General features: G+C 38.1%; 1 protein-coding gene across 2 annotated transcripts; it reads right to left on the bottom strand.

The window, feature by feature from the left end:
* Nucleotides 1–16450, bottom strand: SLC30A6 (solute carrier family 30 member 6). 2 transcript variants are annotated; one of them, XM_068676411.1, is made up of 14 exons: nt 16309–16450; nt 15286–15372; nt 14364–14448; nt 13390–13432; nt 10612–10677; nt 10082–10162; nt 8887–8922; nt 7679–7773; nt 6807–6855; nt 5843–5962; nt 5459–5561; nt 5135–5182; nt 4457–4525; nt 1–2957 (listed from the first exon to the last, which is right to left on the bottom strand). In XM_068676411.1, exons 1-14 carry the CDS (start codon nt 16309–16311, stop codon nt 2460–2462), a joined length of 1383 nt encoding a protein of 460 aa, XP_068532512.1. In that variant the 5' UTR covers nt 16312–16450; the 3' UTR covers nt 1–2459. The 2 variants fall into 2 exon arrangements, with proteins under 2 accessions (XP_068532512.1, XP_068532510.1); XM_068676409.1 differs by lacking the exon at nt 16309–16450 and adding an exon at nt 15678–15930.
* Between the last annotated feature and the right edge of the window lie 326 nt (nt 16451–16776).

Here is a 16776-nt window from a genome sequence, read left to right as displayed (position 1 = left end):
TTACCACTTTTTTCCTCGTCATTCAAGGATGACACTGATTTTATTTTCCTCATATAAAAGGAGACATTTTACTCTGTGCTGATTTAACAAATGTTCTGAATATATTCATTACAATAAAGCAGCTAAAAAGCTGTTCTAATCTCTAAAAGAACCTTTATCATCTGCACATATGATACATATATATATAGTAAACAATCACTCCAAAAATAATTTTGTAAAAGTGATCATATTGCACTCAGAATTCTGGAATTCCGTTCTTCCTTCGCATTTTAAATCACAGATCAGCTTCATTTTTTGTATTTTTTTTTTTTTTTTTTAACAAAATGAAGCTTTAATTTTCTATTAAAAACAAGTAGGCATGCAATCAATATAATACAATATATCCGAAATATCACAAAAAGGGAAAGTGTTTGGTTATGAAACGAGTAAGGAACAATTCTCAGAGGCCACATGAGAGTAGTAATTGTAAACATTCTGCTGGCTCTAAGGTGTTGCAGATGTTGCAGAGAGTGCAGCCTAGTTCAGCACCCACGAGATACACGGAAACTGTTCAAATGTTCTGTACTTCAGCGAATTTCCATGCAGCAATGGCACATCCAAGAGGCTACACGTACAGACAGAGCAATGAAACAAAGGTGGTTACTGAGTGAACGGTAACCTCGGATCACTGCCATTTTTCAATGGAAGTTTTCCAGGTCTTACATACTCTAACAGCAGCGAAACTATTCTTGTTGCTGCCAATGAAGTACAGAACTAGATCCCCTATTTGTACTGTAACCAGTGGCAGACTGGACACTACCCTCAGCCTACAAAATCCCAGCAATCCCATCATGCAGAACGTCACCTTGATTTGCTTGCAAGAGTGACAACCTTCCCCACGTGTCAGAGCAAGTAACACAGGCAGTAGACAAAGGAAAAAAGAAAAAAAAAATCCTCAGCCAACATGAAGAGGCTACAGATGTTGAAAGTTCAAATGAAGGCTGCTTCTTCTCATCTCACTTTTACAGGAGAAAAAAAAATTCTCTATTAAACCCATTATCTTCAGGTAACATCAATACACTTGGAGTCCCTGAGATAATGTAGCTCTCTAACTACCTTGGACAAATGGAGAGACTAACTTCGTATATACATCAACACGGTGGAAGCCAATACAGAGCACCCTGAGTTGCAAGTGAAACAGTAAGAACGGGCAACCCATTCCTGAACAGCCAAGGGATGCGGAAGAAAGTGCAGAGAAGGTACTGACTAAGGAATTAAAAGATACATATTGCAGGGGAGGACAGAAAAAAACATTAATTAAAGTTATTTCTAAAAGGCCTTTCCCTCTTACCACTGGAGCAATGAAGAAAAAGCAACCAGAGCTAAGAGCTCTTTGAGAAAGGTTGTGAAGAAGCATGGCCTTCTGGATGCATGGCAGAACAATAACGCAAAGGCGTAAAGAGACAAGTTAGGGAGTCTTCTTCACAGGGTGCCCCAGAGGTTAAGCACTCTAGCACAGACAGTAAGAACTGTCAGTGATCACTGACAGTACGCTGGATATAAACCAGGCATATAAGTAGATTATTTTTTTTCTCCTGAAACTACAGGAAAAATACAAAGAGGAAAAATACAAAGTCACAATCAATTTGAAGAATACTTTCCATACTGAAAAATGAAATACTGGCTTCAGAAACAAAACAGAGATCTGTTCTGTATCTTAAGTAGGGTTAATTGTAAAAAAGAGGTGCTTGTAAAATCTTAAGTTTGAAATCCTTTATTTCCCACTATATTGCTAAGTAATTTTGCAATTAGATCAAAAAGAAATATCAGAGATGGATATGGAATACTTACAACTAGAAAATGGTTGCTGAATCATCGGAATTTCCATAAAGGCATCAACAAAAAAAAAATGTAAAAACATTGTCTCATAAAGTTAATTAGAATCTGAAGTACCAGATTGTCTTCACAATGGTCACAATTTGAATATTGATGGATTTTTGCAGCCCTGGAAAAAGTAATTGTGACTTTGCCAAAAGAAGACTTAATACAGCAATCAAAACATCCTTAAAAACTGAGTATTGCATTTCTGCAATTTCTTATTCTCTCAGCCATTCAACATCCAATAAGCAGTTCTCATCTGAAAAAACATTACCCGGTCACAATTTTACTCTCTTACAGAGCTGTGCTATATCTTAATACTTTCTCGGGAAAAAAAGGAAAGTGAATTAAAAGCTGAATAAAAGTAGACACACTATAAAAGCTACCTGTAAAGTATTGTAAGTCTGGAAAACATTTGTGGCATTACACAGGCTATTGCTGACGCAAAGGAAAAAAAAAAAAGCAATTTAACCATTTCATGAATATGAACAATGCACTTGTTCCCAGCCATTTAGAATGTTCTGACATTCCAAATGTTTATAAAAATTGGGTAATAAAAGAATTAAGTCAATACCCTTAAGTACAATAAATAATGGTGTTTATTATGGTCGAGGTTGACCACGAGTGTTTGTTCCATATCTGCTTGGGACATTTGTAAAACCAGTTCTGAATCCTTGCTGTGCTCCCATTCCTGGTATTCCAAATCCTTGATTGAGTACACTGCTGTAGGGTGCGGATCCGTGATTAAGGCCCAGTCCATAGGGCCTCGTCTGAGTGTTTAAAAGGATAACTGGATTCACATTTTTGCCTGGCGTATTGAAAGAAAATTCTGGTGGTGGGCTGCTGGGCTTAGCTGGAGTAGATGTAATAGGGTTCAAGTTGTCAGCAGCTTTCAAAGATGGCATTGAAATAATGTGATGATCTGAAAGGTTCAGCATATTGTTTGCAATAGGCACAGATGATAAGGTAGGTCTGATCCAGTCATCTTTGAAAATCTGAACAGTCAAGGTAGAGACCAATGCGTATAATCGGTTAGTGACATGAGCAAGTACCATTTGTTCATTTGCATCTCTCCGAATTCGGACATGTACTGATCCAGCCTAGAAAATGATAAAAATAAGTTGGCTGTTAACTGTCTCTTCAGTGAAGCTCCTCCACATTCATTCAAGAAGAGGTAAATCACCCTGCAGAGAACTATGCAAAGACCTTTCTCAGGGGAGACCACTGACTAAACTGGAAAGCATATTAAATAATTCCATAATCAGGGCAGATTTTGATCTTTGCTAGTGTGTTAACCTCTTACAAACACATCAAGATCATCATTCACAAAAAGTTAGTCTTGAAACCAAACTATGAAATACAACATGCAATGCAGGAAAACAAAAGAAAACAACTGGTTAAAACAAAGTCCAAAAGAAGAAAAAAATGCAGACGAACTCCACATTCCAAATTCAGGAGAACGCATAATCACTGTGCTGCTGGAGCAGACAGAAGACAACATGCATGGGAGATGCACTCAAATTGGGACCATTAGCAAGAACAGAGGCACTGCCCCTTACAAAACAGACTAAGAGCTTCTCCTGATGAAAATGCTAGGAAATGGTAGGATAGGTTGCCCCTGCCTACCTTTCAATAACACTATCTCCTTCACCTTTAACTACTGCTGCAGAATAGAACAGAGCACAAAACCGAACCCCTTGCTTCCTATTTAATTTTGTATCGAATAAAGAATGTGGTTCACAGCTTGTGCCATAAAGAGCATTTTTATATCGACTGGGCAGCTGACAGCATATCCAAGTCTCTGAAGTTTCTACTACAGTCTGGATGCTGACGAGTAAACACAAACACAAAGGTCTGATCAATCCAGAAATGCTGTAATGCAGTATTTTGCATGACAAAATAATAAACTGAAGGCAATTTGCACATTAGCATGACAGAAGAGTCCCTCCACTTTTACTTTTTCTAGATCCCTCAAAAAGTAGCTTACTGAAACAATTCAGAAGTAGAAAAAAAAAATCTAACAGTCAATTTTCTGGCTGTCAAAACATACCTGCATCAACTCAGGAATGACCAACTTCTGTGTGACCATTCCATATGACAAAAAAACCTCAATTTCTTTCAGTTGAGCATATTGCTATAACTGGCTTTTTTTTTCCCTGTTCCCCAGAAATGCTTAAAACACGATTCTATCACAGACCTTTTGCACCTGAAGGTTTAGTTTTCTTCTCCCTTCAGAGAGGATTTACACTAGCACATGTTTTGAAAAATGTCTTTACTATTGTGTGGGGTTTTCTTCCTTGCCAAAATACAAGAGAAATTCTGAAGTTGCAAAATACATGCTATGATTCAGAGCTGCAATACACAGAAATAGTAAGAACCAATAATAAAGCTTTAAAAAATATAAGGTGGGGGAAGAGAAGTTTTACAGTAAGTCACAGGGAAACACTAAGTACTGACTGGATCATTTAGGGTTTTGTTTGTTGTTTTTGTTTTCTGTTGTTGCTTTTATAAATAAAAAATAAACATCTTAATTAATTTAAATAAAAACCTAAAAGTAGTAACCAACACTTTTTTAAAAGATGATAAAGACATAACTTACCAAATTGCCAAAACCTAACGTCCAGAAATGCTCATTTCTAACTTCCAAGACACCATCCAAGGTTGAAACCTAATTTTCCACAAATATACAGGAATATTAAAATAGTTAGAACTGATGTTTCAAATTGTTTTAGTGATATACTTGTTCATGTAGATGAGTAACAGCATTCTCAGTAATGAAATAAAAGCCTCCAGGCTGCAGAATGGAACAAGTCTGTTCATGGTGCCACTAATGTTTATTTACTGTACTTTCGCTATCTATAAACATCCAAATCCATCAGAAAATTGGATTTAAGTAACTCAAGTTACTTAGGTAACTTGGTAACTCTTGCTGTCTAACTGCAACGTTTTCTCAACTTCACATGCTGTATGGAAAGTGTTCTTCGCTTCTTTTTTTTCCCCCCAAATCATGTTTGTAAATATCTTCTTAAACTGAAAACAACAACAACAAAAAACACACAACCAAAAACCTGCACTGCTTTAACAGATGCATTCTATACACCTGTATGACACTTCGTCTTAGTTAATAAGCTCCACATTTTCTACGTGCAGAAAAAAAAATATTGTAAATTCCTACTGGATTTTCTTGGACTACTCACTCACAAAATCTTTTTGTATTTCTGAATGCTTATTTAACATTGACTGTGCATGCCGTGTCACGTATTATACACCAACTTACCTCTCTAAGAAGTTTATCTAACTGGCCAAACACATGAGGTGGAGTTGTCTTTAAACACATAAAAAAAAGAAAAAAGTTACAATAAAGATTAATCAGTGCTGTTTAAGTAAGAGATCCTTTAAATCCCCTCTACCTAAAGACCAATGACATTACGTAATAACATTTTTCTAAGTTCATGATACCTCCTTCTACTGCCCTTCCTTTGGCCCTTTATCATATATTCTCCTTAGAATATCTCTCATACACATCCTTAGAACAAACAAGGACATTTAACAAAAATGAAACAAACAAATAAAAAAATATTGTTTTGCAACACTGCCTTACCTGGAGTAATACTTTCCCACTGTACACACTCATAGGATACATGGTACCAAAAGTCATCAAAGCAATTGCTATAGCTGAGGCTGTGTCTACAGCATAGTAATTGCTAGAGAGAAAGAAAAACAATACAGAAAAACAGGTACTTAAGGTATTGAAAGGTATAAGGATTTTTTCTCTTTTTTTTTTTTTTAATTCGTTAACATTATGTATGCTAACCTTCATCTGAACTACAGATCTTTGAAAAATGCCAAATATATTCATGCAGCTGCAATCCCAAACATACATAATACAGCTTTTGATGAGATCATTCCTTTCAGGTAAAAAAAAAAAAAATGCAGTTTCCCACAGAGAGGACATAAAAGGAACTCATCGAACAACTATACATACTTGATTTCGATGAGCATATATGTAATGCAAAGAGCTAAAGCTCCAGCGATATCAATCAAGACGAAAGGGTTCATTCGTGGTAGAAAGATGCTGCTCAATCCTGGGATGATTCCACAAATACTGTAAAAACAAAAAGCAAGCAAGCAAGCAGTGGTCAGCTAGTCATTCATCAGTACTTCAAAACCCGTAAGAGTTACACACTTTACTTCAGAATTTGACATTAAGTACACCTTGCAGTCACAGCAAATTATGGCTCTGAGGACCCTAGAAGCCCTTCTAATTCTGTTTACACTTAACATTATACAATATGGCTTGACATTCTTATTTTGATACTGGCAGCATCAATACTCAAAAGTTGACTAAAAGTAAACACTTCTGTTATCTGACAAAAATATTTTGCAAATGGTGTTATCTTGCATTCAGCCTGAGAGTTAACAGGCAATGAATGAGAAACACTGAGTCAGTGCCTGGAAGACACAGACCCTCCACTTTCCTGATAGACAGGTGAGGAACTTCCATAGCTATGCTTCAGCAAGAAACCTATCTCACATGGCACATTCAGGCTGCAATCATCCCAACTGCTCGCCCACCCCACCGAGTAATTAAAAATAAATTACTCTAAGATACACTGATCAGACAGGTAACAGTTGTTGAGAATGCAGTTCGAGTCTGTACCAAACAAAGCTAGTTTCTGACACCTCATTCAAGAATTACATACAATGTGCAGAATGCATTCAAAAGAAAGGTTACGTAGAAAGATGTATTTCTACTAAGTTGACACACCTGAGAAACGATGTTTGGACTAGAGTCCATACACTAGATCTACAATATTAAAGGTATTTTAAAAACTCTAAAATACAACAGTTCATGTCTCAGTATGTGTTTAAAATTGCTATTGTACACAATTAAAAACAACATTGCCTTCCAGAAGCTAACAATTCTGAAAAACATTACACAGAATTACCTTCTACTGAGATCTGCAACATGCTCCTGAAGCCAACTTGTGCTGGCAGCTGCAAGGGAAAGTTAATAAAATGACTACAAGTAAAGCAATCCATTTCAAAATTAAGTTTTATTTTAAGGGAAGGACTTATGACACCATGAATGAATAGATTTATCTCAACAGATTCACTGTTGCCTGAGAAAAAGCAAAGTCTGACTTCTCTAGGCAGCACATAAAATGCCTGTTTCATATAATAACCTAAACTGATTAAATACAAATGTAATTGCAGTTTATATTTTTTATTATCTTTATATTAGATAAAGTATAATACATATACAGTAATTATATCTACAACTTAATCTAAACTATATTCACTGAAATGAAGCATTATGCACACAAAATACATGGAACACGATGGAAAAAAGAGGACCTCTCACAATTTACTAGTTTTCACAATGCTCAACAGTCCCCCAACAGCTAGTGAGAATGATCACAAGTCTACTTCACAGTGAAAAAGTTCCAGGTAAAAGGGCCATTAAGATGAATTACTACATTCATTTATTTTTAATCCACTAATAAATCAATAAAATGTTCTTAAATTAACACCTGAAATCTAAAAGATGACCTTCACTGGTTGAATTTACAGGACAGAAATTTAAGGATACTGCAGAATTTATCACTCAGTTTACCAGTAATAACTAAATACTGAGTCACGTAAGCAAACCAGTGATGAACTTTGGAAAGCAATTCAAAACTGCATTAAGTTATATCTATGGAGATTATAATAATTTATAACTGCTAGTTAAGATAGTTATCTGACTAGTTACACATTGATAAAATAAGAACATTAAAACTTTTTCATAATTCTCAGTACAGATCAATTTATCACATACCTTCAGAGACATAAGCAAAAGGCTTATTCCTAATGGAAAGCATTGTAAATAAGTTGAAAAAGAGAGCCACGAAAGTACCAACCAGCAGTCGCCCCCTAGGGAGGAAAAGAAAAAAAAAGTTGCATCTTAATTTCACATTACCATTACAATACATGAAATCGAACTGTAATTAATAGTAACAATATCAAAATACTTTGCTTGGTATCTCTCACTGAGCATGAAAATGAGAGTAAGATCAATTAGCACAAGGTCTAATAACTGGCAGCATATTAGCATTTTAGGGGGATATATGAGATCGCCAAACACCATACATCATACTCATGTTATCACATTAAGCTGAACACAATCTTCATAGTGTTGAGTAACTGTTCTTACCTAATTGCATATATCTGTGTACAAACACAGATATACAAATATATGCAGGTACACACACACATTTGTCCTTTGAAGATACAAATACACTGTCTCCTCAGCCTTGTTTCCTACAGAACTATGCCTTATGTTCCCACCATTTCCTAGGAGAATTACAACTTCACCATACATCAACACCTTCTCCTCCTTTCCCCATGTTCTTTGCAGTTGTAATCACCTTTGCAATACGTCCAATTCCCTAATGGTCCCGGTATCCTTCCCTCAGCATACTAGGCCTCCTAATTTGTGAGTTAGCAAGAGGCAGCAGAGGCTACAACTCTTTCCAAACTATGAATGTGCTCAGAGGGCAGTCAGCCAGACTGTACTCTATGTTAAAAAGTAACTGCTGAGCTCACACAGTTTTTCCTACAATGTGAGCAGTAACTTGGCTTTCTCTTCTCTGCTCAACCTCCAAATGTTTAAAAATAAAAAAATAAAAAAAAAATCATATTAATTTACTATCTTCAAATGTTGTCAAATTATAGGGAGACAAAAACTAATAACAAATGCCTAATGTCCTCAAGAAACCACATTAAAACATAGGAATAATTAAATTACCAAAACAAGCAACACATAGCTAAATCATTATTTATGAAGAGATACGGATTACATTTAAATTGTACCTTAAAAGAAACTGTTTCCAATATAGCTTGTGCATCATTCAAAACAAATAGCAAGGTACCAAAACCAATTTGGTGCTGAATGAACTTGTTATAATAAATATATGCTAGATTAACAATTAGATATACAAAGGGACACTGAAAAGCCTATCATTGTACATGTCAGAAATTTCTTACGTGTGTATCTCAGGCTGTTCCAGAAACCGCTCTGCACTACAAAAACAATTGAAAATGCAAGTTACGTTCATGCAATAAAACCTTGACACCTGAAGCATACTTTTTGTATTCTGAAATGGCTAATTATCTGCCATTCATCAATAAAAATGGTGGATAAAGCATCAGAAAAAATTAATTACTCATTAAGCACACTAGTTTAACCTGTTGCTATAATGAGGGAGTATATAATCTAGATTTTCCAACCATTTCCATACATGCCACGTCGGTGCTAGTAAAAGGATGCTTGTAAATGAACATGCCAGAAAACACTGCTACTGCCACCAGTGCTGGTAAGCAAAACAAACACAGTTTGAAATCCCTGACTTGGAGCTTCTCACTAAGCAAAGCTAAATAAAACAGATGTTAGATTCTGTAGTGGAGATACAATGCGTTTTTTTTTAAATGCACCAGTAAAATACAAGATAACCTGCTGCTGTAACAAAGAAAAACCTAGCATAAGTTTTGGGAATTCCCTAAAACTGATGCTAGAAAGCCTGGAGGCTCGTTATCAAAATTCATTCCAGTGGTGCAACAGATCTACCTATATTGTAACGCTACTAAGTTGTTAACATATCCCTTTATAAAGAAAATCCGAAGAGGAGAAGGGAAGGTAAACTCCCTCAGTTTTAAATTCCAGATGTCAACAAAAGAAAAATTCATTTTTAAAGAATTAAGTAGGTTTAAGGCGAAATACCATCTACATTTGGAACAATTTATATGTTAAATTAATGCTTTACACACTGTTGAGAACTATTTAAGCTGATACTTTAAACATTTGGATCCTTAATACATTATGAAATTGCTTTACTTCATGATATAAGAGAAGGTAAACAACCCTTTTCTTTATAGGTTAACTTAAAAAGTCAAGAGTTAATGAAGTCCCTAACAGTGTTAAGAAAACAATTCCTAAAAATATGGAGTCTTTTCCCTGAAAGTTGTTTAATTACATTTACCAGATCCTATTATTTTATTTAAGGTCTCCATGTAGTGTAATCAATATAAATTAGCAGTAGGGTTAAGCAGGATTAAAAAAAGGGATTTTTTTCTACAATGTATCACTACAGGTAGCACTTGTGGAACCCATTTGCTTTTGCTCAACACGAACTTTCTACTCATACAAGAAAAAAAATGCAAAGAAAGAAGTACAGATCCTTACCTTTCTTTCAGTATAAAAAGAGCACCAAGCTGTGCTAGAACCGTAGAAGCAAATACAGCTAGAACTTCAAACCTCTCAAACCTGAAATTTAAGAATTAAGTTTAGAAACAGCGAAAGCTCAACAATTCATCACATGCATTCTGGTCTGTGCAAGAACAAGTGGAACAGACCTGCTATTTCTAATTCTTTCAAGTGGAGATAGATGAGAAGAAACTGAAAGGTCATGGAGTAGGCATAATTTTCAATTTCATTTAAAACAACATTCCAATGATCAAAAACAAGTCTTTATTCTGACAAAAGACCATAATTTTCAGCTTAAAATTATGGATTTCTTAATTCTTTTTGCTGTTCCTGCCCTTTTCTCTTACTGTTCTGCAACTCTTTTTTACACAACCAATCTTGGGTCTCTAATATTCACGCTCATTACATACACTTTGTTTGTCATGGCTGTTAAAAAATACAGGCAAGGAAGACCAACAATGATTCAAATGCTGTATTATCTAACACTGAATCTTGTTATTAGTACTTACCCAAATGAATAGGCTGGACTGGGCTTCTTCATCATTACCCAATAGCTTATTAGACATGTTATCAAACTGGAAAAAAAAAAAAAAAAAAAGGGAGAATTACACCATGATAAACGACGGTTACCTTTACAAATTATAAAGTTGTTTGTATTTTAGTTTATAGTTTGCTACTATAAATTAGTACAAACATACACTTCAGCCACCAGAAATGAATAAACGAATCTTAAGTTCATCTTACAATAAACTCAACCCATTCACCACTATCACAATGTGGGTTCCAAAGAACCCAGAGGTGGTGGGGTTTGGAAATGAAACTCTGATTGCAACGGCATCTCAGCTGTCCCCATAAAATAGGCAGCAACTAATTTAGCAAAATGGTAAGCCAGTCTAATTCTTGACAGGACAAGGAGTAATGCTCACAAGATAGAGCCCACAAAGTTCCGCACCAATATGCAAAAGAACTTCATGGTGAGGGTGACGGAGCACTGGGCCAGGCTGCCCAGGGAAGTTGTGGAGTCTCCTTCTCTGGAGATATTTAAGGCCCGTCTGGACGCCTACCTGGGCAGCCTGCTCTAAGGAACCAGCTTTGGCAGGGGGGTTGGACCCGATGATCTTTCGAGGTCCCTTCCAGCCCCCAACAGTTCTGTGATTCTGTGATATCAGGAGACAGCCCAATGCCGTACTTAATGGCATGCTGTACTTCCAAAGGCTACCACCAACCTTCTTCCACACAGAACATCACTCAGCCTAACCCAACTTTACCATAACCTCAAATACAATGCAGACCATTGAAATCCTGAAACACAAGAGCACAACCAGTGTTTATTTTGCATGTGCTCTATGAATTCCTAAAAGGAAACTGGAGAACAGGAGGCCAGGACTGAATCTGAATAACACAGAAAGGTGGTATGAGACAATCCGTTTCATACTGTCTGGTATCACACGTGTTAATGAAGAGTACAATCACACGTGTTAATGAAGAGTACAAAGCTAAAGCCTATGAAATTAACAAAGCACACACACAGTAAACACTAACTTACAGTTTATGAACTTGCCTAGAAATACATAACCCAAGAAAGGCCATTAAAATGAGAAGGAACGCACTAAGCAAGATGACAGGACTGTCATATTTGTGTCACTTACTCAAAAAGAGCAGAAAACTTTCCATTAAACCCTTCCTATAAGGATATATCATGAATTAGATTTAGCACTCAAGAGTAAGTCTTGGGCTATGCAAAGCACGGCCTTTCTTTTCCACAGTATAACATATCTACATGTGTAGCCAGAACAGATTTAGTTTTTTGGCTACATTCATCTCCGCACAGCTCTCATGTAAATGGCCATTCTCAGACAGCTACAGGTCTCTTGCTTTTTTCTTTCCAAGTTTTTCTCTCATGCTGAATGTCTGAAATTCACATTATTTTTATCCCAATGGTACTAGACTGAATTCTTCAAGCATGAGTCTTACTTCCTCTGCCTATTTTTCCACTATTGACCCCTTCAGACAATTTTTTTTTAATTGATACTCATGGAATCAGTGCCGTCTGTGACTTTATGAAGCCCTTTTTTAATTAACGATGACGTTAAATCAGACAGAATCAAGGAGCCATCCCCACAGCTGCTGAATACTCACACCCTCACAATCTGAACCACAGCTGCTTGGAGTACAAGCAAAAGCAGACGAAATACTACTGCTTGTATACAAAATAGTAGTCATATACTCAGTAACATTGTCATAAATTCCGGTAAGATGACAAAAATGAAAGAACACAAAATCTGTTTTTGCAGCAGAATTACTGAGCATTGCTCACCCTTACAGCAAGTTAAAACTCCTGACAGAGTTTACTGTTAATTTTCTAGTCTATTCCCTATTAACCTAATACATCATAGTGCTAGGGCTATACCATCTTCTCCTAAAATTAAAAAATAGTATTCTATACAAATATGAAGTACAATGCCAAATGTTTCACTATTTCGCTATCAGTCAGATATGGTATGGTATTTAGCATGAAAAATAGTCTCTGTGGATAGCTGATCCATATTTTTCTGTAAGTTAGCAAGGAAAATAACATGGTTTAATCGTTAAAAAAATGACTGCATTTTTCACAGTTTATTTCCCAGTCACTGCTACCAGCCAGCATCGGATGAGAACTGAATGTATTTTATGTCTTATTACCAATATTATCAGAAGTGTCCAGAATTTTCACACTTAAAATAGTTTTAACATTTTGTTAGGGAACAGAAAAAAATGCTATAGGTATCATTCAATAGCAGGTAGGAAAATTACAGTATTAGTCTTTAGAACCTGGTCGAAACAGACTGCAGCTGAGACTCTATTTTAACAACCTTATTGGAAGAACATGGGATCTATCTCTTGACATATTCTGGAATAGAAATAGCATTATATACTCTTTGCTTCCTGAAGTAAAAACCAAGGGATACTTCAGAAGCAATGACTGTGGCACTTGGGAGATGTTCTGAGTGAAGCACCACATGATAGCTTGATGCTAGGTTCCGTTTCATGTCATTAGGCACGTGCATGTAGAAATCCACAACCAAATGGATTAGTTACTAATCACTGCCCATACAGTTATGGTGTTTATTATCATCTGCTTATTGTGATGTACAGTTTTATACTCACATAACATACATTTAAACCGGCTAGTGTTTCATCACTGATGATTCTAAATAGAATGGGTTTGTAAATAAATTTTGTATGTATGGAAATACACAAAGACAGGCACAAATGAACTGTAAGACTAAATGGGAAAAAACACTCACCTGAAAAGATCAAAGATTGTCAAATATGTGTAAGCAGTTAAAGCTGTTAAAAAAAAAAAAAAGCAAGTATTAAAGCTTAATACCATTTTTCAATCACTTATATTCTTCTCTTAAGTCCCTCTACTGCATCTCTGTGCCATTTTCCAGATAAACAAATCATCTCTGTTGATACTTCAAGTCTGTCTTATGTATGTGTATGTAATATGAATGTTCTAAACACACAATGCATTTCACTTCATGAACAGGTTGATTATGGCAATCTTACTTCTAATAAAGCACGTAACAATGCCCAGCTATATAAGGTATTCAGCTACCAAGAATAAAGTTGTGACGAAGAATTTAAGATCAGAAAAGTCAGGAGACCTTCTAGTAATACACCCTCCCCAAAGCAAATCTCTTATGCGTATTATTGCAGGAAAAAGTAGGTTCAACAGCATTTCTATTTGCTTTGTTTTCCATCCTATGTCGCAAAGTAAAAATATCGGACATTCTATTTTCAGTACTGATGATAGGGAGCATCTTGAAGCCCCTCTAAAAAGTAAGACATAATAGAAAATATTAAAAAGCGATGCTCCTGAAATTGAAGAAGACTTTAGCCACACTACAAATGCCTTCATTCAACTGCAAGTGAGGATCTCTCTATGCCACTAGTACTACTTATATAAGGAACAGGTTTGAAAAGTAGTTTAGAAGTCTACTTCCTGCAATGTTAAAGAGGGTACCACATAGAAAAAAAAAATAAATATGAGCAGGTCTGGAAAACCTCGCACACTTAGAAGACATTTCAACCACTTACACATGTCTGCAAGAAATGCTTCTCAACTGACTGTGGGACATCAAAAGGAGGCCTGTCCAAACCTGGCTGTGCAGTCACCTAACTCCACTATGTGCAGCATTTTTTAGCACACTGGAACTTCATGAGTGAAGAAACATGTGGTAGTTGTTCACAGCTTCAGTGCAAGAGAGCCACCTACCTATGCTGTTCGTAGAGCTGCACCACATGAGCAGGAAGCCAATACATACTAAATTTATAGCACCAAACAGCAAGATCTTCCAGGACTGTTGACGAGAATAAAAACATATTTACATCTTCCAAAGTGTACAAGACAAAAATTTATCTTGTTTTAAAAAACAGCATTGTAGTATGTCATCATGCAAGCAGTCTTCTCCCTCCATCCCTCCCTTCCAGAAATGTGCAACTCATTTAGGGCAACAATCTCATATTCTGTTTTTATTTTACAGATTGTCCCGAAACTCATTTTTAAGCATCATTATGTGTTAGGCTTACAGTATCTTTTTGGTCTGAAAAATCACACCAATAGAATATTTGCATTTTCTTATCACACACACCATGTGACTTTTGAAGACAGAATTATACAGCTTTCTATTTCCCGCCCTTAGTCCTGAAGGAACAGCCAAGAGACTGAAGTGGGTTCCCTTCTTCATGCTTGAATTTAGGACCCGAAAACATTTGTGCATCTCCAGCTTACAGCTCTACTGAACACATCAAACATAAGTACAATTCTGTGGGAAATTAATTAAGAGGGACAACCCACAGTAATCCAACTTCAAAGAAACTACACGGTGTATTAAGGCTAATAGTAAGACAATACTTCATTTGCAAATTCACTACAAGGAATATAATGCCACAAAAAACACACATGAAACCCAATAAAGGTAATTTCAAGGTTGTTTGTCCAGCAGAAAGGCACGTTACTTCCAGTGCCTTGTTCTTGCAAAAGTAAGTCCCAATGGTACATACGAAACTTGAGGTCAATTTTCCAAAAATAACAGAACTTACACTTACACTGAACTATGCTTAAATTAATAACGTATTTTAACTTGTCACAGCTACAGTTTTTATTATTCTTTTTCCAAAAAAAATAAAATACTTACCCTTCTATCTGCTGCAACCAGCCTAAATTCATGTGTTAACTTTCCGACCAACGATCTCTGTGATTTGCGGAACAGATGTATTGTCCCCTTAAAAAAAAAACGAAGTGTAATGAAATATTTTACTCAAACCATACTGTAAAGTAGCAAAAGAGGAACCTTCATTTATGAACCACTTCTGTAAAAGAAACCTTATTGGGATACTTTGATATAATTAACTAGACATAGCCTCCAAACATTAAATTCAACAATACTTCTTGAATACTTTTTTTTTACATTCTACGTGTGATGACAGAATGATGAATGGCTTAGAATCAAGCTTCACGTTGACACAGGCTGGACTTCAAGACCCAAAGAGGTACCGACAGGCTGGCCACCTGAACAGGCCCACTCACCTCACACCCATGCCTGTCAAGGCAGCTGTATTCCACACAGCGGGCAGGGACCTCTGGAGACCACCTGCTCCAACCCCCTGCAAGCAGGGTCACCCAGAGCACGCTGCGCAGGATGGCACCCAGGCGGGTTTTGGATATCTCCACAGAAGGAGACCCCACAAGCTCTGCGGGCAGCCTGTGCCAGTGCCCTGCCACCCTCGCAGTAAAGACGTGCCCTCTCTTACTCAGATAGAAATTTAATTTCACGCTGATGTTGACACGTGCAGATAAACGCACACCTTCTGGTGTTGTGAGTTAAAAAAGCAGCGCCACAGACCCCAAGCTCGGCGTCCTTTGGGTGCCCTGCTCCCCTCCCCAGGGCCACGCAGGGGAACCCCGGCCCCGGAGCCCGAGGCACAGAGCGGGCAGGGGGCGGCCCGCGGAGCCCCCCACAGCCCCGCGGAGACCCCCGACCCCCCCCCGGCCCGGCGGGGCGGCCCCCAGCAGCCACGTCACCGCGGGCCGGGCGGGCAGGGCAGGGCCGTGCGGCCCCCTGCGGGCCGCCCCCAGCCCCTCCGCGCTCCCGGGGCGAGCCCCCCGCCCCGCCCGGCAGCGCCCCGCCGCCCGGCGCCCCCCGGCCGGGGCCGCTCACCATAGTCCTCCCCGCGCCGGAAGAGAGGCGCCATGCGAGGCCGGAAGAGGCGGAGGGGGGAGGCCCTCCCGTCGTCCCGGCAACGGGCCGAGCCCCGCGCCCTGCGCCGAAGCGGCCGTGACGCACAAGGCGGCCGACGGGCGCTAACGGCCGCTAACGGCCAGTAACGGCCGCAGCGCGGCACTCTCGGGGGTGAGCCCCGGTGAGGTTCCCGGCTACACGGACCGGGAAAAGCAGCACTCGGATGTGGAGTGCGGTGCCCTCCCGAAGTGCCAGTGGGGGGTTACTTCATTAGTAACACCTCAGCAGCTGGTTTTATTAACGTTTTAGGGTATTTGTCTCCAGAAGAGGCAAAAGGTGCACTCAGACAACTCACAGAAGGAACACCACAGGTTACAGCACAGCTGACGCTACTAGTTCGCACCTAACAGCCTTCACCAATACCTTACAACTGACACCTTTTACAAA

The sequence above is a fragment of the Anas acuta genome, chromosome 3, assembly GCF_963932015.1.
Source record: "Anas acuta chromosome 3, bAnaAcu1.1, whole genome shotgun sequence".
Taxonomy (NCBI): Eukaryota; Metazoa; Chordata; class Aves; order Anseriformes; family Anatidae; genus Anas; species Anas acuta.
Note: the sequence above shows the minus strand (reverse complement) of the source record. Positions and strands in the feature narration are given on the sequence as shown.